General features: G+C 41.7%; 2 protein-coding genes across 2 annotated transcripts in view; one reads left to right on the plus strand and one right to left on the minus strand.

Moving 5' to 3' along the window:
- Positions 1-17,588, plus strand: part of AMELX (amelogenin X-linked) — a 122,028-nt gene extending 104,440 nt beyond the window's left edge. The window contains 1 exon segment of the mRNA XM_037822013.1: positions 17,523-17,588. Coding sequence (XP_037677941.1) covers positions 17,523-17,588 — 66 coding nt within the window.
- The window catches only part of ARHGAP6 (Rho GTPase activating protein 6), a 550,852-nt gene that overhangs the window by 245,016 nt on the left and 281,325 nt on the right, over positions 1-24,511 (minus strand). The gene's annotated exons all lie outside the window — the stretch shown is intronic.

Here is a 24,511-nt window from a genome sequence, read left to right on the forward strand (position 1 = left end):
AAAAGGGGGAAAAGAAAAGGCCTGCCTCTGGTTAACCAGGCAACTCCGTGCACGGACCAAGGTAAGGAAAGAAATATTATATTACCTTGGTGGTTAAAGCATTCTGAAAGTCTGGGGCTGATCCTGAGGGAAAGATGCCCAAACAAGACTCAGAATGGGGACATTCTGATGAGCCTAGAGCTGATCCTAAGGGAAAGATGCTCAGGCAAGACTCAGAATGGGGAATAGAGGCAGTCAGCCGGCCGGGAATAAAGGGAAGGGGGTACCTTTAGGGTCCCCAGGGAACATTCCTCTAAATAATCCATTGGGAAACATGTTAAAACATTGGGCTAAAAGTAATTGGACCAAGGGAAAGGGTAAAAGAAAATGATCAAATATTATTGTTATGTTTAGACAAAAAAAAAAAGAAAAAAAAAAAGAAAGCATTTTGCTGCCAAATATATTCTGGCCAAAATATAAGGCAGATAAGAGTTGGCTTTGTGCTGACCTCGTGTGTCATGTTAATAAAAATAAACCTTTTTCCAAGGCAGAATTGAACTGTGCCATGTGGTGGCTGCAGGGAAAAAAGAAACTAAAACCTGGGATAAGCATTCCCCCACCTTATGGTTTCCCCTCCCCCACTGGGGCGGGAACCATTAAAGCCTGAGGTTTTGGTGGAAGCAGTCTATGCCCCCAGGCAATTGGAGAGCCAGTTAATGCTGACTGCTCCAGTAATTACAACCCACCAAAAGTTAAAAAAAAAAAAAAAATGCAGAGATTTCCAAAAGGTTCCGTTTCTAAAGGCTCTTAAAGAAAGGAAGGTAAGAATCATTAATAAGAAGCCTAGCAAGGCTAGCTGAATAACAATTAACTTGATTCTTAAACTCTGGTTTATGTAAATATCCCTTTCTTGGGAGAAGAAAGGGAAATGGGAAAGAGGGCGGCTATGAGAGAAAGAGAGAGACTGCATCCACCTAAAATAAAATTGGCTGTACCCATATCCCCAAAGAACGATGAAAGTTGAGGTTTGAAGTCAAGTGGTCTCAGGCTGGGAGAGTGGAGTGGCCCACATGCATGAAAAGGGTGAGTTTGCCCTGGGGGTTGAGGGTGGGCCTTCCGCCTCAATGCTCTAGAAAAGTTTTGCCGCCTCAGGACCCAGAGGGTGGAGCACATTCCCAGGGGAATGGGAAAAGCCTGGCTGCCACCCCACTGTTAGGTAGAGCCTTTACCCCGAAGAGGCAGAGTCTGGGTGGCACCCCGATGTTTAAGAAGGGTGGGGCCAAAAAGGTAATCTCCCCAACATCACCCCAGACTTTGAAAAGAAAAGGGCTGCCACAAAAGCCTCTGAAAAGGGTTGGACTCCCACTCCCTCAAGCCCCAAGAATACAATGTCATTCTGTTAATAACTCAGACTTTAAAAGGTCAGCTATATAAAGGAATTTTAGCCTAATATTCAGAGAAGATCCAAAAATCGATGAATGGCTGAATAAGCCATTAGAGGAAATATTCAGAGAGTCAACAAGCCAGGGAGGAAACAGACAAAAGTGAGATAGAGAAGTAATTGGAGCAGTTTAAAAAAAAAAAAAAAAAGGAGGAAGGAAATTTGTAGCATGGGGTTTGTGTGATTCTCTATTCATATACTTATGTGGGGCTAAACAGGTATTAATAAATACATTTACATATTTTAGTGTGCTGTGTAATTAAGTATAAGGCATGTGGAAGCTACATTTAAAGTCCCTTAATGTGTGTATCAGGGTATATAGAAAGTTATATGCACATTTTTTAGGACTGTATTTGGATGCATTCTGAGAGTTAAAACTTCATGAATCTAATGGGAGTTTAAGTTGTATGTTTACACAGGAATGTGGGATAGTTGTATTTGTATGTAATAAAAGCATGTAATATAATTACGTAGGAGTCTTTCAAACTGTTAAAGTTTGTCAGTGTGTAATTTAAAACTTGGCAAAAATTTTTTTTTTTTTTTTTTTTTTTTTACTCATCTATAGTAAACTGAAGCTATTTCTTTGTGTCTTTATAGCGTATACTAGTTTGTGTGTACTCTAAAGCTGGGCAATTGTGTGCAGTTTCACAATAGTGTGAAAAATGAAAAAAAGTGAGAAAAAACTGTGTAAAAGTTTTCTATGTATGTGTAACAGTAGTGTATTGGCTATACATGCTTGTAAATGGGAATGTATGTCTGTTTCGTATGGTTATGAGTGTGTATATAAGTTATAAGTTATATGTGTCTGTATTCCAGATATATGAGACTGTGTATTCTTGTAAAAAGCAGAATAATTTTTCTGATATATTTTGGGCAAAAGCAAAAGGTCCATACTCAAAGTGCAAGTAAATGTTCCTATAAAAGGGTTTAAGGTTCACTAAAGCTGAATTAAACAAACTTAGAACAGTGAATGGTTCATATCTCTTCCCAGGTCTCCATTTGGTAATGCCAGGTTGCTATCTTAACATTAAGTCTAATAGGAATAAAGACACCACATATATTGTCAAATACTACACACCAAGGCTTGTCCTCCTCTCCCTGGAGAGTGGGTTTTTACTCATCTAACAGCAAAACTTGTGTGTATGTTCAGGGTATGCATATATGTGAATCACGTATATTCAAGCATCACTAAACTAGGTGTACTAAAAACTGAATTTTAAGTTAGCATTTAAGAGTGGTAAGCCTTTTTATGTTCATTAATCTTAGGTTATTGTAAATTATTGTTGTCCTTTAGTCTAATTGTTCTAGCCTGAAATGTTGGTAAGTTGTGTCTGTACCTAAAGCAGGTATTAGCAGTTTTACACTAGGGAGTCATTAGAGGGGTGCAAGCCATGTGTAATTTAGTACTTAGGCAATTACAAGGTGTAGGCCTTTGGTTTTTGGTTTGCCTTTCCCCAGGAGGACTGGAGAGCTCCCCTCCCTAGACACAAAGGATCTTTTTCTTAAGAATTATATACTGGCCTTGTCTTCTACTTTATCATCTCTCAGGCACCGTGGACTGCTGGCTCAGACCCCGCCTCTTGAATTTGCTGCCCATCGACATCAGCCTGGCAGCTGGGTTCTGATCCAGTCGTGGAAAGAATCCAAACTTCAACCGATCTGGGAAGGACCCTATCAAGTCTTGCTGACAACTGAGACGGCAGTCCGAATGGCAGAAAGAGGCTGGACTCATTACACACAAGTGAAGGGACCGGTGCCTGAACCAGACGATAAGTATCCAGCAACTCAACCTGAATCCTGGAAAGTGACTCCTACCTCAGATCCCCTAAGGATCACTTTAAATAGGCAACAGTTAAAAGGAACATATTAGAAGGGAGAAAGGGCTGGATTAAACCCTATGTTTGCATTGTGCTCTGTGTATAGCTTAATGATGAAATTGCTTATGCTGATCATAATGTTCTATATTCAAGGAGTAACAGGTTCTGCTAAGCTGGTTATAAGTGTAGTCAAAGGCTTAAAGTCTCAAACTGTACAATTTGATGTTTGTCAAGTAATGAGCTGTAAAAATCTAAAACATCAGCAACAACTGAGGGAGGAATATAAGCATTTATGTAAGCAGACTGTTCAAATAGAAAGCAAGATTGTTGGGGGGCGAACATTTGAGAGTATAACTTATGAGACACCTAACCCTTGTTATTCTTCGAACACTGCTTGGTGGACCACACAGTATGAGGGATGGGTCTTACCCAGGTTGGAGGAAAAACCATTAAGGGAAACTTGGCTGGAATTTAACTCTCCAGTACAAATTGACCCCAAGGTCATTAGAATACTTAAGACCAAAGACTTAAAGCAAACCACAGAAATAGAGACAGGTTATGGAAATACAAATGCCTGGGTAGAATGGGGCAAACATACCATCCAGAGTCTAAACAGAAGTGACTGTTATGCTTGTACAACCAAACAACCCACTGTTCAGATTATGCCCTTCCCCTTGGGGATGAAAAAGCATGAAAGGGAGTTTAAATGTATAACACTCCTCTTTCAAAATGCTACTCCTGGTGAAAGTTGTAGTACGTTGTCCTCCCTTTTCCCTCCAGTCCAGGAGGAAAGTGTCAAAGCCATACCAGCGTCTCACCTTGGTTCTGGAAACCACTCTGCCTGTCTCTCCAGATGGGAAGAAGGGCTCCAGGATCTTGGTACCATGGCTTTGTGTACACAGGTGTGGAATGTGAGCAAGGATAGTACTGGCAACTTCTCCAGCCTAACTATACCCCGAGCAGACCTCTGGTGGTACTGTGGGAAGGGCATCCTCTGGCCAACACTACCTGAAAGGTGGGGAGGAACCTGTGCTCTGGTTCAATTGGCTACCTCATTTACCCTGGCATTTGAAAGTAATAAAGTACCAACCCAAGGCAAAGGAGAAAAGAAAAATGTACAAAGTGTACCTAGTTCCTTCAATAAAAAATGTTTGTAGATAGTATAGGGGTTCCCCAGAAAGTTCCTAATGAGTTTAAAGCTAAAAATCAATTAGCTGCAAAATTTAAATCGTCCTTATTCTGGTGGGTCACCATCAATAAAAATGTCAATCATCAGCTAAAATTTATCAACTATACCAGGAATGTCATTAAAGAAATAGCAGAACAGTTAGATGCCACTAGCTGAATGGCATGGGAAAACAGAATGGCCCTAGACATGATGCTAGCTGAAAAAGGAGGCGTCTGTGCTATAGTTGGGGGAAATTGTCGCACATTCATCCCCAATAATACCGCACCTAATGGAACTATCATCAAAGCCCTACAAGGCTTAACAGCCTTATTTCAGAAACTAGAAAAGAATTCTAGCATTAGCAACCCAGTCATAGAATGGTTGGAAAATTGGTTCGAGAAATGGAAAGGAATTGCAACATCTATTTTAATTTTCCTTATCATTCCAGCCAAAATGTTTATAACAGCTGGGTGCTACATAATCCCGTGTGCTCAAAGGCTAGTTCAAAAAGCCATCAAAACCACTAGAATCAAAAATAAGAAAGATCCCTATGATGAGGAATGTAAAAAAGCCCTTAGCAAATTTGAGAATCTAAAATGTGAAAACTAAAAGTGTTTAAAAAAAAAAAGAGGAGGGAATCTGTAAGAAAGGAATAAGTTTCGTTTTCACATAGAGACAGCATGGAATAAGGGAAATGGAGGCAAAACCAGTTTAAACAAGCCCCAGACAAAGAGAAGAGACAATCTGCCTGATGTAAAGAGACATGAGGTAGTATCAGAGGCGGGAACTCACAGCAAAAAAATAAAAATTTGGGGGGGCATTGGCTAATCAGTTCAAAATCTCAATAATGAGCTAGTTGGCTCTCTGGGATTGGCTGTACAAATTAAAATCTCAAAAGATGAATTAGTTAGTGTTCTCGGATAGGCTGTAACCTCTGTAGTACCCAGTCAATGGGGAAACAGGGGAGGGACTTGCGAATTAGGAGTAGGAGATTTAAACATCGCCATTCTCTTCCTCTGGGGCGCCAGCCTTCCGCGTGTTTGGCTGGATGCCCCATCTTGCAAGATCGTAAATAAATTCTTTTCTCCTCCAGAACCGAGAGAGCGTTTATTCCCTTACAGGTACCACTTTATTTCCGACACTGGTCAGAAGGCTGAATCTTACTTGAAGATGTGATTTATGCGAGCCCGAAGGCCCTTCCATAGAAAAGTGTTGTTTGACTGAGCTTGGCTCCCTGTTGTGAAATGGGAACTTCAAACATACTGGAAAACTCAAATTTCATTCACTGCCTTCTTGGCAAAACCTGTTGGATAAACAAATCTTCTGCTGTTTGAGACATGAAAGGGGATGGTTAACAATGTAACTGAATTTTCTTCCTCTGCAGGCATACTTAAGCCATGTTAAAGCAGAGATGAAACAGGTTCTAAGCCGGAAAGAGGCTCTTAATTAGGTGCTAATGTTGAATGTCCCGAACTGTTTCAGAAAGATACCAAGAAGGAGAAAGCCCAGGCCTGGACAAGGCAGGGAGAAGCAAACATGGCATATCTGAATGGCAACATGTTACAGATATTCAAGTTCCCCCATTCTATGCCTTCCTGATACTACATGGTTTCCAGCATCTCTTCTCCATTCTCACCACCACCACCTCACTCATCAGTAAGGTGACCCCTTGCCTGAGTCAGAGGCAAAAGCCACCTCCCCTCATCTCTCCGATTATCCTCTCTTCTCTTTGCATCTCCCATTGCCAATCTGTCTTGTACTTCACCACTGTAAGCCACCCTAACTCTCCTTCACTGCTCCCTATTTTTGATCATTACTATCCCTTTGGCTCAAGAACCCACAATAGTAGCAAGCAGCCTTCAGGTGAGAATCAAGGTCATCCTTACAGCAAAGCCTTATATTCTTCTTCCACTTAACTCAGCCAAGCAACAGTTTCCAAAAGAGACTGTGGGAATTATTTATAGTCAAGTCTTCCAATCTATTCAAGTTGAGTCTTTTTGATGCAGCATATAAATTAAAACATAAAAATAATTCCTTTACTTTGCATTTGTTTGATTCATCTAAAAAACTCTGCCATGTAATTAGAATGCAAAGAAAGTGACAGTGCCTGCCAACACGAACCAAATTTTCTTTTCAGTTTAATAATTTTTATGTCCCCCAAAGCCTCATATTAAGAAGTTTTGTATTTGTGGGTGGTTATAAATTTATTCTCATCTAGCGCTCAAGGAAAGTGCGGTCAAAGGATATTACTGTGGGTAACCTCAGGAAGGAAAAAATGTCTCCAAATTTATATATATATAAGAGCAGGTCATAGCTCTTAGGACCTAGTGCAGTAGATCCTCAGCTACCCCAGAACAGCTGGGAATGAGTCATTCTAGATAAGCACACATCCTGGATAGCCTGGGTTTATACTCTATCTTATTGTAAGAGCTTTTATTTTTCTAATGGAGACGTTTCCTTGCCTTTTTAAACTATTGAGCCAGTTTGTCTTATAGGCATAATTGTAGATAAAAATAGAGGTCAAATAAAGAGCTGAATGAGTCTGCCATGGTATCACCATGAAGTAAATGGGTCTCCAGCCATCCACACTGACAATCCGTTATGACCGATGCGTCCTTTCAAGATGGTAGCTGGTGAGCTTATGGCTAAGCTGGAGGTCCTGCTGGCTGTCCCTCCTGCACGTTAAAGCAATCCTCGGTTCTCTCTCTTCCTTGCCCTTTCTCATCTCCACTGTCAACAGTAGGGGCAAGTTGTTGTCTCACTGTTGATCTTCCTCTCTACCACCAAAGAGCCATGGGTGCCCACCCAATAGTTCCAGGGGACCTATGCTGCCACCCCTGTTATCTCTATAACACTCCTCCCCTCTTCTTTCCCTTCTTTGTCTACAGTTGCTTCTCCACACTTTCCAGTTCTCAAGATGAGCTTTTCATACAACTATCACCATATGGGTTGGAATGGCTCTTTCCTTCTATAAGACAAATCCATGAAGGAAGACACAGCTGGGTAGAAACACATGTGCATCCCGAACCCAACTCTATCCCTAACGAGAACTTCTTTCTTTGCTTTTCTTTTTTTGTTAATCGCTAGCCATCCCTGAAGGCTGGTATGCTAAAATCTAAGGGTTTACTCTAGGAGCATTATATGTTCACAAGAACAAACAAAACAACTAATTTTAGAATTTGAATGGCTAAGTTCTGGCATGGAAACTGGAAACCCTCAGTTCCCAGTCTAAACTCTGAATTGCCATGCAATCAATTTATAGTCAAATAATTGATTTCTGCTTCTGTTTTATTCATAATGTTAATAGTCAATAGCAAAAAGGAAAAGGGTATCATTTCTCCTTTGGAGGAGGAAAAGCAGCTGAACATGCGGGACTCTGAACATGGTCTTTGCAATCAGCAGACATGGGTTCAAATCCAACCTCCCCACTTAATATCTTTGAAACCTTGGGAAAGTTATTTAGTCTCTGAAAGCCTCCATTTCCTCAGCTATAAAATGGAGTAAATAAATTCCATTACGGAGCTGTCGTGAGGATTACAAAGTACACATATAAGACATCAAGTAAAATGTTTGACACGGAATGAGTACTGGGAAGGAACAATTTTTTTTTTTCCCTATTCCTGATCCTCAAGCAACAGAAGACTAAACCAGGAAAAACAATCCTTGAAAAATTGAGAGCATGCAAGACTGCATTTCCAAAGTTAATGAATGATATTTCTTCCTTTTTAGAGGCTCCTAGCACTGCCTGGACTATAGCATTCTAACTGAGCTTGCGGTAAACACACACATAATATAAACATACACACCACCACCATCACCACACCAGTTTGATAGATTATGCTACATTTGCCCACAAGTGTCCACTTAAATGCATCCTAGTTTCCTGAGCTTGGCAGTCGTGGGTGCTCCCAGCACGTTGGCCCTGAATGGCGTGTGGAATATGTGGGTTTGGGCATTAAAATATATCTGAGTCTCCAGCAAAAGGCCAAACTACGTTCACATAAACAGTCCCCGCTCATTCTGTTTCACATTCCCAGGACATAAAATAAACGGGCTGTCATGTACATTTTGTAAGTAAACTGAGAAGTTGCTCAAGTACATATATGGCAAAGCCATGTATAAATAGTTAACTGGGAAGCTTTTGTTTCCTAAGTAAATGTGCCTAGACACACAATTACCTTCTGGTAGAATGTATCATTCAAGGCTAGCATTGTTTAACTTTTGTTTACCTATTTTCTAAAAACTGCTTTATGGAGATACAATTCACATCTATAAAATTCGTACATTTAAGGTGTACAATTCACTCATTTTTACTGTAATCACAGAGCTGTGCAACCATCATCAAAATCAATTTTAGAAAATTTTCATCATCCCCAAAAGAAACCCCATAGCCATTAGCAGTCACTCCCGATTTCCCCCTCCTCTCCAGCCCCTGGCAACCAGTGATCTATTTTCTGTCTGTATGGACTTGCCGATTTTGGACATTTCACAGAAATGGAATCATATACTATGTGGTCTTTTGTGACTGGCTTCTTTCATTTGACATAATGTTTGCAAGGTTCATCCAAGTTGTAGAATGTATCAGGACTTCATTTCTTTTTATAGCTGAGTAATATTCCATGGCCTGGACAGACCACATTGTGTCTATCCATTCATCAGTTGATGGAACTTTGGATTATTTCCACTTTGGGGCTGTTATGAATACTGCTGCTATAAACGTTCATTTACAAATTTTTATATGGACAGGTGTTTTCATTTCTCTTGGGTTGTGCCTAGGAAAGGAACCATTTGGGTCAAATGATAATTCTATATTTAACATTTTGAAGAACTGCCAGACTGCTTTCTAAAGTGGCTGCACCATTTTACAATCCTACCAGCACTGTATGAGGGTTCCAACTTCTCCACATCCTCACCAACAATGCTATTATCTGTTTTTTGATGATAGCCATCCTAGTGGGCATGAAGTCTCTCATATGGGTTTGATATGCAACTCCCATATGGTTAATGATTTTGAGCATCTTTTCATATGCTTAAGGGCCACTCGTATACTTTTGGTTGACTTTTAAAAGCTCTCATGAAGTGGCTGATGTAGGCAAATGGGGAGGAGGTGTGTGATGGAATCCAACAGAACAGTGAAGGAATCAGATACAGGAATGATATCCCATAGTTCCTTTTCCCCCCTTTCTGCTAGCATAATGAATGTCTTAAGGAATTTGTGAGTAGCTTTAATCTTGAGACTGGAATTTGTGAGCTAACTATAAATCACTTAAACAAAACACGATGAAATGCTGTTCAACAAAACATTGAAGGAAGCAGTAAGATTAATAACTAAAGAAAACAAATGACTTCAGCTCCTTAGCTCAAAATGAAACAAAACAAAATAAAAAACAACTTATGAAAATAGACCCATAATTCATCTGTCCATTGGCCAAAGGTGTCAGTGCTGGCTCCTGCATCAAAGATCAAGATAGTGGTGAGGGTTGCATAATCCTCTGAATATACTGAAAACTACTCAGTAGTACACTTTAAATGGGTGAATTGTATCATGTGTGAGTTACATCTCAAAGCTGTTAAAGAAATAATGATATGCATCAGGTTTACAAAGGAAGGCGTCCCTCCAGAACTCCGTGTGCCTGTGGGAGAACATTTAGCATGCAGGTTCCTGGAGATAAGGAACATCTATCTCTCCAGCTATCACATGACAGCCTTACTAGCTGCTAGGAAACTAAAAGCCCAGATGAATGGAGCCAGGGGTCAGAACACAGTTGACCACTGGCAACAGTTTTCCATGGGATCTCTTTAAACAAAAAGAGAGAATTATTTCAACAGCCCTACATGAAAGTCATTGTCACACAGAAATGTCCCTTTGAGGGCAAAATGTGCCAAAATGAGGTGAAAGGGGAGGAGGACAAAACTATGGTCCTGTGGCCAGGACTTCCTTACGTGGAATGTATGCATTGGACCTGTATAATTTATATAACATAAAATTCACCCATTTTAAGTATATAATTCAGTGATTTTTAGTAAATTCACCAAATTGTGCAACCATCACCATAACCCAGTTTTAGAACACTTCCGTCAAATTATGTAGCCAGTTCTCATGGTTGCCCAGATGTCTCTTTTACTTCTGATTGTAGGAAGTTGAATTTTTTAGAAGTCTGGTGTCTCCATCAGTGGAATATTGCTGCGTTAATCACCAATGGACAAATGGATGCTTCATCAGAAATCACTGTTAATCCTAAATATGGAATAAAATGTGGTGTTTCTCTCATCCATTATATTTTGATTTTTCTAAGAGGGTAGCCCAAAAGGAAAAAGATATACTACAATGTTACTAATTAGTTTAAAATAGGTATAAGAATTATTTCAATCCCTCATTTGCAAATAAGTACTTTTTGATTCTCTTATTAATGCATTCTTTTCAAAACAACTTTCATTGTAAATTTACCAAGTTATGCAACCATCAGCATAATCCAGTTTTAGAACATTTCCATCACCCAGTAAGATCCATTCTGGCCATTTGCAATCCCTCCCCATTCCCACCACCTGCCCCTGGCAACCACTAATCTACTTTCTGTCTCTATGGATTCATGGAAGACATTATGTTTTCACACACAGACACAAAATTTGGATCAATCTTTTTTTATCTTTAGCAAAACCCTACTCTACACCAAGATTTTGGCATCTGTGATGTCTAAAAATTTTAAGTAACAAATAAGGTTGCAAAGAAACATCTGAGGAACAGTCCAACAAACAGCATATTTCTGCACTGCAAGTTCGATTTAAAAGCTTGAGGTAAGCTACCAATAGGCAGCCTTTTGCCATCATGCAACAATTCCCTTATTAAAGTCCTAAGTGTCAATTCCATTCCTTTCAGCCCCACCCACCACAAAATCAACATCTAACAGTTCAAAACAGTTCACAGCAAATATTCTCCATTTATTTGCAGACAAACCCCCTTGAAAAGATTTAGACTCCTCCAAATTTGGATCATGAACTGAATCAAATAAACAAAACTTCCAAAATGACATCGTGTTCCACAACTTTTGAAGGGACTTCGGTCAATTTTCTAGGAATTAAACTTTCTTTAGTTATTCTGGAAATTAAGCCGATCAGTCAAAAAGCAACCAGTTGTTTTACCTACTTGATAATACTATGGGCATCTCCCAGTTATTTATAGATTGATCATTTTAAGGAACAATCATTAGTTGAGATATTTTAATTGAATTAATGAGGGGAAATTATATCGTTTCTGAAAGTGACTCTGTATTCCTTAACAACCAATGGAGAAAATTCTTACCATGGTAAATTGGAAGTTGCCTCTGCCATATGCACGTACACCACAGTTCTCAAGAAAATCTTGTTCCCAAGCCGCCTATCTCTACTATAGAATTGACCACCAGTGAACATGACAAATATATGAATTTGAGTAATTTCCCCACAACTCTAGCACAGCACAACTGTGAAAGTGGAGAAATCACATTCTAATCTGGGTTTGTATCACCCAGTTACTGCCGTAAAAACACAAGGCCCTTCTTCAGGCCACCTCATGGACTCCTGATGCCAGCCTTCACCCCCCACAGGTGGGTTCCCACTGTGCCTTCCACATGGGTGCTTACACAGCTTCTGTTTTAAACTGGAATTTCCTCCTCTGGGGTCACTGGTCTCCACACTTAAAGGCATTTGCCTGGGTCTCTGTTCAGGGCTCCACCAAGCCCCTCTCTTTGGAACCAAAGAGGATTCCTGTCTCATCCTCCTGCACAGTCCAATGAGAAGAAGACTCCTGGACATTACGCTTCAAATCTGGAGGGAACAAGGATATTGTGAGCCTTCACGAGCCCCACTCAGAAGACACCAAGGTGACATTCATTCAGGAAGCAGCTAAGATCTGAGACAAGCAGGAGGCCATGTTGTAGAGCTTACGCTTTAAAGATGACTCCATTCAACAGGTCACAGAATGTGGAAGAGTCAGCCAAAAGAAACAACACAAAGCATAGGACAAGGCCACATCCCTGCATCAAGAGCTTACAAGACAGGTCAGTAGTGTTTTTAGGGTCAGCCCTTGGAGGCCCTGTACATTCTTTCCTCTGAGGGAGTTCTGGATACACTAATGCAAAGACTGTACATGCATAAACAAGAACCAGCATTTTAAACAACGAGGGAATGCCACTTTTCACATTTTTAATTTTCCACTTTGAACTGATTCTGCCTAGAAAATTTATGAAATAAGTCATGAAGAAATGCTATTTTTAAATTTAAAAAAATCCAAAGAGTTTTCCAGCGACTAAGAGAATTGAACAAACTAGTCAGACAAGCGGGTTAAAGACACTATACCCTAACTGCAGATGCAGCTTACTTTTTACTCAAGAGGAGACCTGAGAGCACCAACTAGATAGTATCCTGTTTTTAAATTTTCCCTCTGTGCTGGACACATGCCCAGTTTTCCACACATATTGGCTAGTAAATGAATGCTCAACAACATTTTGCCCTTATTGGAAATGTACCCAGAAGTCCCCTTGGCAACACGCATGCGCCCCCTCTCTTTGGGCCCTCGCGTTTATGTAACAATAGAATTATCTACTGCATCTTTACTAAATTGAGATGTACCTTTAGACTAGGAGTTGGCAAACTTTTTCTAAAAAGGGCCAGATCATACATATTTTAGGCTTTGTGGGTCATAAGTAGGCATCTCTACTGTCATAATGTGAAAGCTACCATAGACAGGATAGAAATAAATGGGTGTGTTGTGTTCCAATAAAACTTTATTTGTGGACACTCAATTTGTGTGTGTCATGAAATAGTATTTGTCTTGTGGGTTTTTTTGTTCCTCAACCACTTAGAAATGTAAAGCTCACAGACTGTACAAAAACAGGTGGCAGGAGGGATTTGGCCCATGAGCCGTTGTTTGCTGCCACTGGTTGAGACAACCGAGCTACTGCGATAGGTAGACACTCTACTAGGTATGATTAGATGGAGTGCAAGCTGAAAAATTAGAGATTTGGCAACTGTCCATCAGGTTGATGGAATGGTGGAAAATAAGACAAAAGTTTTCAAATTTCAAAGACAGGAGATTTTGCATGCGTACATTGTTTTCGAATTTAGCTTATCCATTTATATGTCAAAATTCATTGAATTAACCAGCATATTGCCAAATGTTGGTGCTGTACTTTTTGGCCTAAAAGATTAATATATTTTTCTTCCAATGGCAAATCACTTCATCGATAATTCTTTCTTGGTTGTAAAACGGGAGTCAAATTTACAAATCTTTTCAAATCAACACTGTAATAACTGGAAGCAGATAAAAAATATCTCCTTAGAAGCGATTCTGAATGTTTTCCTTCTGATAGTTTGAAGAACAAGGGCTGCTAAACACACACAAGGAGACAGGGGAGGACTGTGGCAATTCAGCCTAAAATTTAACATCATTCAGTCTATTCCTGTAGCTAATCACCAATCAATGTGGATTTATGAGGACTGGTATCAGGGGGATGGCCCCATCATCCTGCCTTTGTTGTTTAATTAGGTCATAATGAAATATATATCCACATCCATGATAGAAAGAACACATTAACAAACCAGAAAAAAAAATACTTGCAGTAGATAGATTTGCACCATCTTAAAAGTATCAATATTTTCAGAAGAACTTGACTAAACATTGGTAAAGTGAATGATTTGCCCACATTTGTCACCCCTTGCTGCACTCACGCCCTTGCCACGGCCCCACGATGGATGGAGTGCCTTTCCCCACCCACTGAGTTTAGGCTTGGACTGTGACTTGCCTTGACCAAGGGCAAGTGGGTGGAGATGACAGCGTGCCAGTTTCCAGCCTATGCCTTGTCGATTCTACTTGCCATCTTGTGCCTCTGCCATCACCGCACTCCCTCAGAATAAACACACATGGGGCAGGCCCGACAGAGGAGCCAAACCCTGCAGGACTGGCAGCTGTAGCTGAGCTCTGCCCAGACAAGCCCACTCCAGCAGAACCACATATGCGTGAGATTAAATCATGGTTGTTTTAAGCCACTGAATTTCAGGATAGTTTGTTACACAACATTAGTGTGGCAATAGCTAACTGATACAAGCACAATTCTACATTTTAGACAATGGAGCTATAAAGTAAAGCACCCCTCTGTGTGTCTACCTGCAATGGGTGAGCATGGCAGGAGGTCTATACTTCATTCCTTTTTAAAGATACCCCAAATTTAAAAGTGTTTCCCAGTGCAGAAAGCTCACAGAAGACACCGGGGGCCTTCAAATCAAAATGGAAGAAACTATGGCCCTTTACAAAAGCTTGCAATGGGTGATACAAAGTACCCATTACATTACTTTCTAGCCTGATTCAAAGCGATAGGTTGGGCTTGGTATGTCTGGGTATCAAAAAATACTCTTCTTTTCTAAGATCAAGATATAATCATATATCAAAACTGTGCAATAATTAAAGTATCCATTAAGAGTGTGCCTATGTCAGCAGAATCAGACAGCATATAATCATATATCAAAACTGTGCAATAATTAAAGTATCCATTACAAGTGTGCCTATGTTTGCAGAATCAGACAGCATCAGCACTTTTTTCACCTTTTATTAAATAATGGGAGCTAAATAAATGCAGGAAGTCTTTATAACTGTGTCCCGATGATAAGGCTTCACTCTGCAGCCATCCTGAATAAAAACAGCTATTAAGGTTTTTTTTTTTTTTTTTTTTTTTTGAGCCAGTTAATCTTGATAAGGTTCAAACTTTTCCCCAAGGGAGGTCCACAGACTGCCCCTCGCTTTGAAACGAATGAACAAAAATGCATGCCTACCAGGAACGCCAGGGTTTACATAACCGCTGTGTGTGCTGCCCAAGGCACAACTTGGTCATAGCTACTGCAAATACATGTGGGCTTTATGTTGATAAACATAAAGTGGTCATAAATACTCTGGGAAAAACCATACCTAGGGCAGAGTGCCAGCTCTTATGTACCTTTTCCAGGCCACTGCAAGTTCAACCAGGCTGTTGTCATTCCTGAAATGGATGTTCCATTAGAACAGCCAGGCAAAGAGGGAGCATGGAGCAGTCAGGCAGAAGCTAAACTTGGTGTGGTTTCAATCAAAAGCACTTTGCTAGAGAAAACACAAGAATTGGGATTATGAAACAACCACAACACAGTCAAAACTACCAAACAGGATGTTCTGTATTTGTGGTTGCATATATAGTACTAAAAACAAGAACAACAAAATTCCCTCTGATCTCATTGTTATCGATTCACCTTAGTTTCTCCTATAATTTTTCTGGACTTTTTTGGTATAAATGATCAATGGAGACTGGAATGTTCCCACCGTGCCATAAGGACAGAGATAGTTATTTAAAAGGTGTCCTCTTATGGAGAGCAGGTCAGTGATTTCCTGGAATTCAGGGTAGGGAAGGAGGTGGGGTGTGGGTGACTACAAAGGGATAGCATGGGTGAGTTCTCTTGTGGTGATGGAACAGTTCTGTATCTTGAATGTGGTACTGGATACACCATCTATACATGTGATAGTTTTTACACGTACTCACACACACACAAATGAGTACATGTAAAAACTGGTGCAATCTGATTAAGGCCTGCAGTCTAGTTAATAGTTTGGTATTAATGCTAATTTCCTGGTTTTCCTAATGTACTATAGTTATGTAAGTTGACACCACTGGGGGAAGATGGGGGAAAGGCACAACTTCCTGTGAGTTTATAATTATTTCAAAATAAAAAGATAAAAGGAGGTATCATCTCTAAGGTATCATCTGAAGTCAGCGGCATTTTAACAGTCAGCCATCGTGCAGTAGTTCAAACATTCAGACTCAGCAGTCGAACAAACAAAGATCTGAGTCCCAGCCCCAGTATGTACTAGGTGTGTGGCCCTGAACCAAATACAATCTCTCTGCCTCAGCTTCCTCATCTCAGAAATGGGGATATAATAGGACCTACCTTATAGGCTTCTTGTAAGGGCTTAAATGAGATAATAGATGTAGAGTGTCCAAGACTCACAGAAAACACTCAATAAATACTGGTTATTACTATTATGACTCTGAGTCAGCTTAAACATTTCTAAGAGCTCTAAGTCTGATTAATTTGATTGACACTCAAGTACTTACAATGTAGCCAAGGATATGGAGTCTGGATCTGCTCCCTATTTCTGGCCTCTGCCCTTTGGATTTTCCAGTTCTGCTAAGGCAACAGGGACTTAAAGCAGAATTTACAGGCAGAGTGGATATTATGAAATTGAACACACAGGGGGTTCAAGGAGGAATAAACTTAAGAATGAGAGGAACTTTGTACAACCCAGGTTAAATATTTTCTCCCTGCTAAGTTACCTGGAGTACAGGTGGTTAAACTGAAGTCCTCCATTGCAACCATTCCTTAACCAGCAGAGATAAATGAGAATTACTTTTCAGTCAAGCACAGGTTAACCCATTTGTGTTGATGTGTAGCTTTAAGGGTTAAAACCCTTTACCCAGCAACTAGAAAAAGAGCTAAATCAATTCTTCCTCTTCCATTGTTTAGAAAATAAATTACATTAGCCTGTCCGATAAAAGACTTAGAGGAAAAATTATCTAATGCAGTTTACATTTCTATCAATAAATTTGGACCAAAGCACTTCTGAATTAAGTATGGAGCTTCCCAATATTAAATTAATAGCAAAATATATGTAAAATATTTCACTATATATCAAGTTAAGAGGAAGTACTTTAATAGGCTTGTAATGTGAACATTCTCAAAGGCCTGCACATCACATATGGATGGAGTTGGCATAACATATCACTAATTTAAATGTGGTGATACAGGGGAAAGAGACGTTCTAAGCACAATGGGAGTCCTCTATACACTTAGGAATTTGGGGGTCTTTTGTAATATAAGCAAACCCCAAATGAGACTGAACATCCTTGCGAAGATATTTTTTTCGATTCTCCCCCCTTATACACACACACACACACACACACACCATACATACATACTGGACACTGCTCTGTGCTCTGAGGGATTGATCTCAATAGGTTACATCTTCATGGATTGGTTGGGTTGGGGGCAAGAAGGAGAGGGGAGAGAGGACGACCAAGAGGTCCGGCTCTTTGCCGCCCCCTCCATCTCTGCTTCTCCCCAGTCTGCTCTCACTGGATTCCTCTCTGGGGACCCCTCCAGGGTCTCTTCCCGCTTCAGCCCTTGCTGAGCTCTGCTACCACCAGGCACTCCCTGGCCCCTACTTCCCTTAAGGCTACCTTGGTAACAAGGTCCCAGAGTTGCTACTCGCTGGGTGCTCCACCACCCATTCTTGGTTCCCTTCGATCTGTCTACACCACAGTAATAGCTTATGTCTTAAATTCTCTCCAGTTCAGCCCCTTTGACTGTGGCATCTGATTCCTGGTGGCAACCTAATTGATACAAAGCCCTTCTCTTCCTATTGGGCACCAGGCAACTGGCAAGGCAGTGGCTAAGGTGGGAATATGCCTGATCTTTGGAGATAAAAGTTAAGACTGTGTTTTGTGATCTGCTCCGACCATCAAAATGACATCATGATACTAATGGGACTGTGGAAAGTCAAGTGTGTAAATATTTATACAATTAATGTGATGTGTTACCATCTTCAAATGCTTCCAACAAACTCAACATTCCATCCCCTGGCTAGGTGATCATTACTCTTTGGTTGGAAGTAAAGTGGCACTGCCGAGCTAGCCACACAGAGCCATGGCCACAATGGTGTCCATGGTGAGCAGCACCCTACCTGGCACAGGGGAGCAAAGCAAATAGGGAGCCAAGGTGTTCACCAAGCTGGCAGAAGGCTTTTAGCTTCTTTATTTTACTTGGACTGATTTAAACATTTCTTTAGCAGATATTTCAGTCAGCTGCAGAAAGGGGTCATTCAGAAAATATTTTCAAAGTTTATTCATCTGAACTTCCCTTGCTGTTCCCAGAGCAACTTTTCCCCAAAGCCACAACCCCAAATCCTTCTAACATCTTCATCTCAGAAATCTAGTTTAGCCAACACCCTGAGCACTGAAATTTTACTGTAACAATTAAAAAAAATGATAGAAGAGTTCTAAGAATGTATCAAAAACCCAAAGAGAAGGGGAGAAAATCCTTACAGGTTTCCATTTCCAAGTGCCATGGTATCTTTCAAGGAAATGGGATGTCAAAATGCCCTTAGTAGCAATAATCATATTTCAATGAACCAATGTGCCTTATTCCTTGGGTATAACTTTTCAGTACTGAGATGTGGCCTATGTTCACATCCATGAGGACAGTGATGGAAGTCTGTCCCATGTAATGATTGGTGGGAGTCCTTGTTTCATTTTGTCTACGTGTATGTTTCTAAGTATTCAACCTGGATTTAAGAGTAAAATAATCAGAAAAACCAATCCTTTGAAAAGAAGGGTAGAAGCAGAAAATCTACCAAGAGAAGCTACATGAAAAGATATTAAATTATTTGTCCTTGTTTGCAAATGTTGGTGATCCCAGTCCAAGCTTTTGTGAGTATCTAAGCTCCTTCAATCTATTTCCTACCCATTATTTCTGAGCTTACAATCTAATGCAGGCTCAGCTAATCAATATTCGGTGACATGGTTGGAGTTAAGAAAGGGCTTGGTGATCCTTGTCAAGGGCAGAGGAGGCCATCAACATACCAGCCACCCAAAATTGCCTGGAAGTCTTTATACCCTCAAGGGATGGAGAGAGAAGGGCTGGGGGGCGCTGTCTCCCTCCTCCCTCCTGCTGCTTGTCTTTCAGTGTCTTTGCATCACATCCCCGGAGCGGACTGGTCCACATCATATCTGCAACAAGTGGTTACCGGGCAGAAGTGAGCACCCTAGCTCCTCACAGATCCAATGTCCACACACGAAGGCTTTCTCAGAATCCCTCACCATCCACATTTGGAGATTACAGATTCTAATTTTAGACTCAAACTATCAACCTTGATAATCTGACTTTCCAGCGAAATCAGAATAAAGGAAGCAAATTAGACATGGCTGTTACAAATTAATAAATCAAGAAGTCATCTAAAATCTGACATGAGAGAAGACAGAAAATCTTAAAAAACAAAAAACAAACAAAAAACGGAGATCAAAATGGAGATGGTTAGAAACAAAGAGCACTAGTCCCTGAGGCTTCTAGAAGGGCCACCAACACTATTCCCAGAGAAATCCCAGCACAGTATGAAACATGCTGCTCAGAACCATGATTTGCATCCAGAAAAGGTCACTCACATTTTTTCAATCCCAACTCTTAAAAAAGCAAGGAAGTATATAAAGCATTTCTGAGGGTGCCATCCAAAATGATTCTCAAAAACATTAAAGATTTTGATGTCTAAAAAGATACACTTAGGAAAGGATTTCTCAGTCTCAGCAGTGTTGGCATTTGGGGCCAGATCATTCTTTGCAGTGAGGGATGTCCCGTGCATTGTAGCAGGTTTAACAGCATCCCTGGCCTCTATCCTTCAGTAGCACTGCACCCCCCCAATGGTGACAAACAAAATTGTCTCCAGACAGTGCCAAATGTCCCCTGGTGGGAAAAATCGCCCCTGGTTGAGAAGCACTGGCTTAGGTTATCTAGAAAATGGATGGTGAGGGACATATTGCCAGACCATACTCTGTAGAGGAGGCATGTTTTTACCTTTTGTACCCTTAGAGTGTTCAGTAGGTTATAAAACACAGGTCCTCTCTGAAAACGTGTAATACCTTACCTCGCAGTTACCCGAGGTCAAGTACAAGATCGCACTCACCAAATCTACTTGGCCACTGAATTCTAGGCTTTGTAGGGGCTTCTGGGCAGCCAGCAGTTCATCATGTAAAGTAGTGGTTTCCAAACCTGGCTGATTTCAGAATCACCTCCAAGGCTGTGTCAAAGTATCAATTCCAAGTCCCATCCTGGGAGATTCTTGTTTGGTAAGGGTTAAGGCCTGAAGCCAATATTTTTTACAGTCTTCCCCCACCTCAACTGAGAATGGATGAGTCAAGTTTGGAAACCCCTGGGGTAACCTAGGTAAAAACACCCAGATAGCCAGATTCACAAACTCCTGAATATTTATTGGCTGCCTACCCTGTGCCAGAGCCTGCTGGAGGTAGTGGGGTTATGGTAAGAAAACCTACTGTGACTGGGTCCTGTCCTGAGTAAGTGTACACACACTGGTAGGTAGAGACAAACAATGAATGCATGACAAGATCAAGTGGTGATAGGATGGATGGTCACTGGGGAAGTATTCAGGGAAGGTGACATTTTTTCTGCTGCCGGAGACTCAGAAAATGCCTGCCACATAAACAACATTCTAGGCAGAAGGGACAGCAAGTACAAAGGCCTCAAGCAGGAAAGAGCTCGTGGCGTTTGAGGAACTGAAAGGACACTGCTATGGCTGGGCAGTGGTAGGATGGGGGAGGGTGATGGCAGGCAGGGAGCGTGACGAAGGAGGACTTGGAAGGCCCAGTCATGGATGAAGATGCTATTCTAAGTATATTGGAAACCCAGCAGAGAGCTTTAAGCACTAAAATGTCATGATTTCCTTTTCTTTTGGAAAGACCACACTAGCCACAGGATTGGAATACACAGTTACTGTACACCTTAGTGAGACAATGGATGCTGATGGCTCAGATTAAGGTGACACAGTGGAGATGGAGAGAGGAGGACAGATTCAGGAAGTATTGGATAACAGACCCAGCAGGGCTGGCTCAGAGATTCGATGTGGGGGCTGCAGGAAAGAGAAGAATCCAGGACACCCCCGAGCTGTTCTGGCTCGGGCGACTCACCGAGTGGTCAATGGAACCGATGACTGCGATGGGGAGGGCCAGGGATAATAGACGCAGGGGGAAGTGAGGAACAAGAACCCAACAAAGACAGCATAAGAGCAGACAATAAAGTCCCAACCAAGTTGAAAGTCAAGAACGTACAATCCAGGGTTGTCACACCTTGGGGAATAGGAAGGTGATAGAAATGATAGGTAAACAGTCATATGACTATAACAGCAAAATGTTAAATAACTCCAACTGTTGTTTTTCTGGATGGACTGTGAAACATCCTGGGAATTCCATAATCAGCTGAAATCAGCTAGCAATAGGTTCTAGCTGAGATTCAAGGCAGGCTTATGCTGATGAATGACTTGAAGTAGCAGTCACCCTCCCTCTCCAGTTAAGACACGTACCCTGGCAAGTCGAACCCAGTGCAGGGAGAATAAAAGTAAAACTCTATCACACTTAGGGTTTAAAGGACCTTAAAGAACACTGTTTCATTAAATGACCCAATGACCCAACAAGCTATCCCCTTTTAATGGATGGGGAAACCCAGGCAAGGGTGAAGGTGATGAAATTAGTAAGTGGCAGAGAGAGCTTGACCATAGTCAGTCTTCCTTCCTGCATTCATTCACTCACTTCCCCTTTCAGCAGCTGTTCCTAATAGAGGACGCGTCCTGGCCTGGTGCTGCATTACTGCTGGGGAGGCAGCAACTGGTGAGGCCCACACGCCGCCTGTGCTTGGGGAGTTACAGGCTGGTGGGTGAAGCAGAGGCGTAGGCAGACACACGCATGGCACAATAAGTGCCATGCTGGGGACATCAGGGATTCAGGAGGCACAAAGGAAGGACATCACACTTGGACTCAGAGGTGAGAAGAAAGCAAGCTTGTCAAGTGAAGCACACGGAGACCTCAACGGCAAGAGGGAGCCAGACAAAAGGAGGTGGGGAGGAGTTTCCGATGGAGGGAAGTGTGAGCTGCGAGGCAGCAAGACAGACCATGGTGCAGTTCAGGAAGTTCATTTGCTCCATCACTTATTCAACAAATATTTCTTGGGTACCTGCCAGGTGTCAGGCTCAGGCACTCTTCTAGTCATCAATGCACCAAACAGGCAGAGTTCTGCCTTACTGAATCTTTCTAACAAGGGACAGATGGACTTAATCGGCACACATAGTACTTAAGTAGTTTACATAGTGGTGAAAGGTATTGGGTGCAAGGAAAAAGATCAAGTTGGGATCAAGTTAAGCAGAAGCAGGACTATGGGCAGGAGTGGGTAGGTTGGGGAAGTGGCGGGTGTGTGTGTGTGTGTGTGTGTGTCAGGTTAGGACTCAATGAGAAATTGACACTTGCACAAAGACTTGAAGGAAGGGAGGCAGGGATCCATTGAGGTTAACTGGGAGAAGAGGGATTAATCATTAATTCCTGGCAGAGGAAATTGCCAGCACCAAGGCCTTCTGGGCCAAGCACGCCTGGAGAGTTGGAGGGACATCAAGGAGGCCCGCACAGTTGGAGCAGAGGCAGTGAGTGAGAGTAAAGAAGATGAGGTTAGAAATAGGTGATGAATGGGTGGCTTCCAAGCCACTGGGGCATGGAGAATAAAAGAGGAAATGGCACTGGATAAGGGTGAAGAGGCTAGCAGGGGCCAGTTTGGAAAGGGTCTCACAAGCCATGTGCAGGGGGTGGGGGCTGGACTTGATCCTAAGGCAATAGGGAGCCATAGAAGGTTTTTTAGCAAAAGAGGGATATGGTCCTAAGTGGAGGTCTGAGAAATCACACTGGCTGCATCTTAGCCACTAGACGCCATGGGGACCAGCCCAACCTCAGAGTCCAAGCCTGCTGCTATTTATCACAACTCAGAAAACAGAACCCGCACCACCCATAGATCTTTTTTAGCCAAGGCATCCCATAGCTTTCTTACTGTTTCCCTTTCTATCAAAGGGGGATAAAAATAAAGATGTGCCTCCTGGGAGTTGTTTGGAATAAATCATATTCATAAAATGCTCCAAAATGCTTCTGATCATTATTATAAAACTAAGGCTTAGCGTGGTAATTCTGCCAAAGAAGTTGCATGGGAGTCATGAAATTAGGCATATGTTACATGATCTTGGCAGACAATTAGGCTTTAAAACATTGTGTTTGTGGTTAATGAAAGATAACATATGAGGACGGTTGGGGAAGGCAGGTTAAATGTAATCTTTAACCCAAGCCAAGTTACCTGACTTGGCAGGGTCACCACGTGTCCACCTACCAAAACGGGAGAATGCTGTCAAACTGGGGTGACTAATTACTACACCTCCAGCTCTCGTGCTGTGCTTGAGGCTGCCAGCCTCTCTCTGAAGTTCTGTGTTCACTCAGTTGTATAAATAATAGTCATAATATTAACTGTTTTCTCTTTCCAGATCTTCCTATTATACAGTAATAGATCTTCTAAAAAACAAGCATGAGAATCAGATAGACCAGTTGGTCTCAACCGGAGACAACTGTGCCACAAGGGACACTTGGCAATGTCTGGAAACATTTTTGGGTTTTCAAAACTGAGGTATGTGGGTGCAACAGGCATCTTAATGGGCAGAAGCCAGGGCTGCTGCTACATACCCTATGATGCACAGGGCAGCCCCCACAGTAGAGAACTATCTCACTCATTCCCGAAGCTGAGAAACCTTGAGATAGACATAAAGACATGGCATTGAACTTGATAGATATTGAACACTTTGTTCTGTTACCAGCCAAATTAAAGGGCGATTTGGCCATGGAATTCAATGATATGGATGATTACACTGAATCACTGACGGTCCAATATTTGTTGGTTTAAGAGGGTGACAAAGGAAGACGGAGCAGAGGATAATTTGGTTTATCTACCTCAATTATCCAAATGTGTCAAATGAGCACTGTAGGACCAGAGGACCTGGACAAAGCTCTCAAATCTGCCATTTACTTCAGGCCTGTGCCACCTTGAACTTGAAAATTACTCTGAGCATGGACTTCTCAACCACAAAATAGAAAAGATACCCACCTGCCTACCCGACCAGACGGATGTGAGGACATAGGGACTGTGTCCAAACACTTTGCAATTTGCTTAAGACAATACCAGTGAAGGCACAAGTACTATGACCTACTGTTTCTCTGGAAGGATTGCCAGAAAATCACTGATTTTTATCATCCTTGACTCTTGCACCCCATATCCCATCCAAACCAAGTCTTGGCTGGTTTGATGTCCTAAGCTTCTCACAAATCTGCTCACTGCTTTCACCACCCAGCCCCACTGCCACCCTAGAGTGCAGGTCATCGTCTCTTGACTCCCCTCTGGCCCCAACACCTGGTTGCACTCCGGCTCCTCTTCACCCTTGACTCCCTCTTGGAACCGGAGCAGGCTTTTCAAAAC

Source organism: Choloepus didactylus, chromosome X (genome assembly GCF_015220235.1).
Source record: "Choloepus didactylus isolate mChoDid1 chromosome X, mChoDid1.pri, whole genome shotgun sequence".
Taxonomy (NCBI): domain Eukaryota; kingdom Metazoa; phylum Chordata; class Mammalia; order Pilosa; family Megalonychidae; genus Choloepus; species Choloepus didactylus.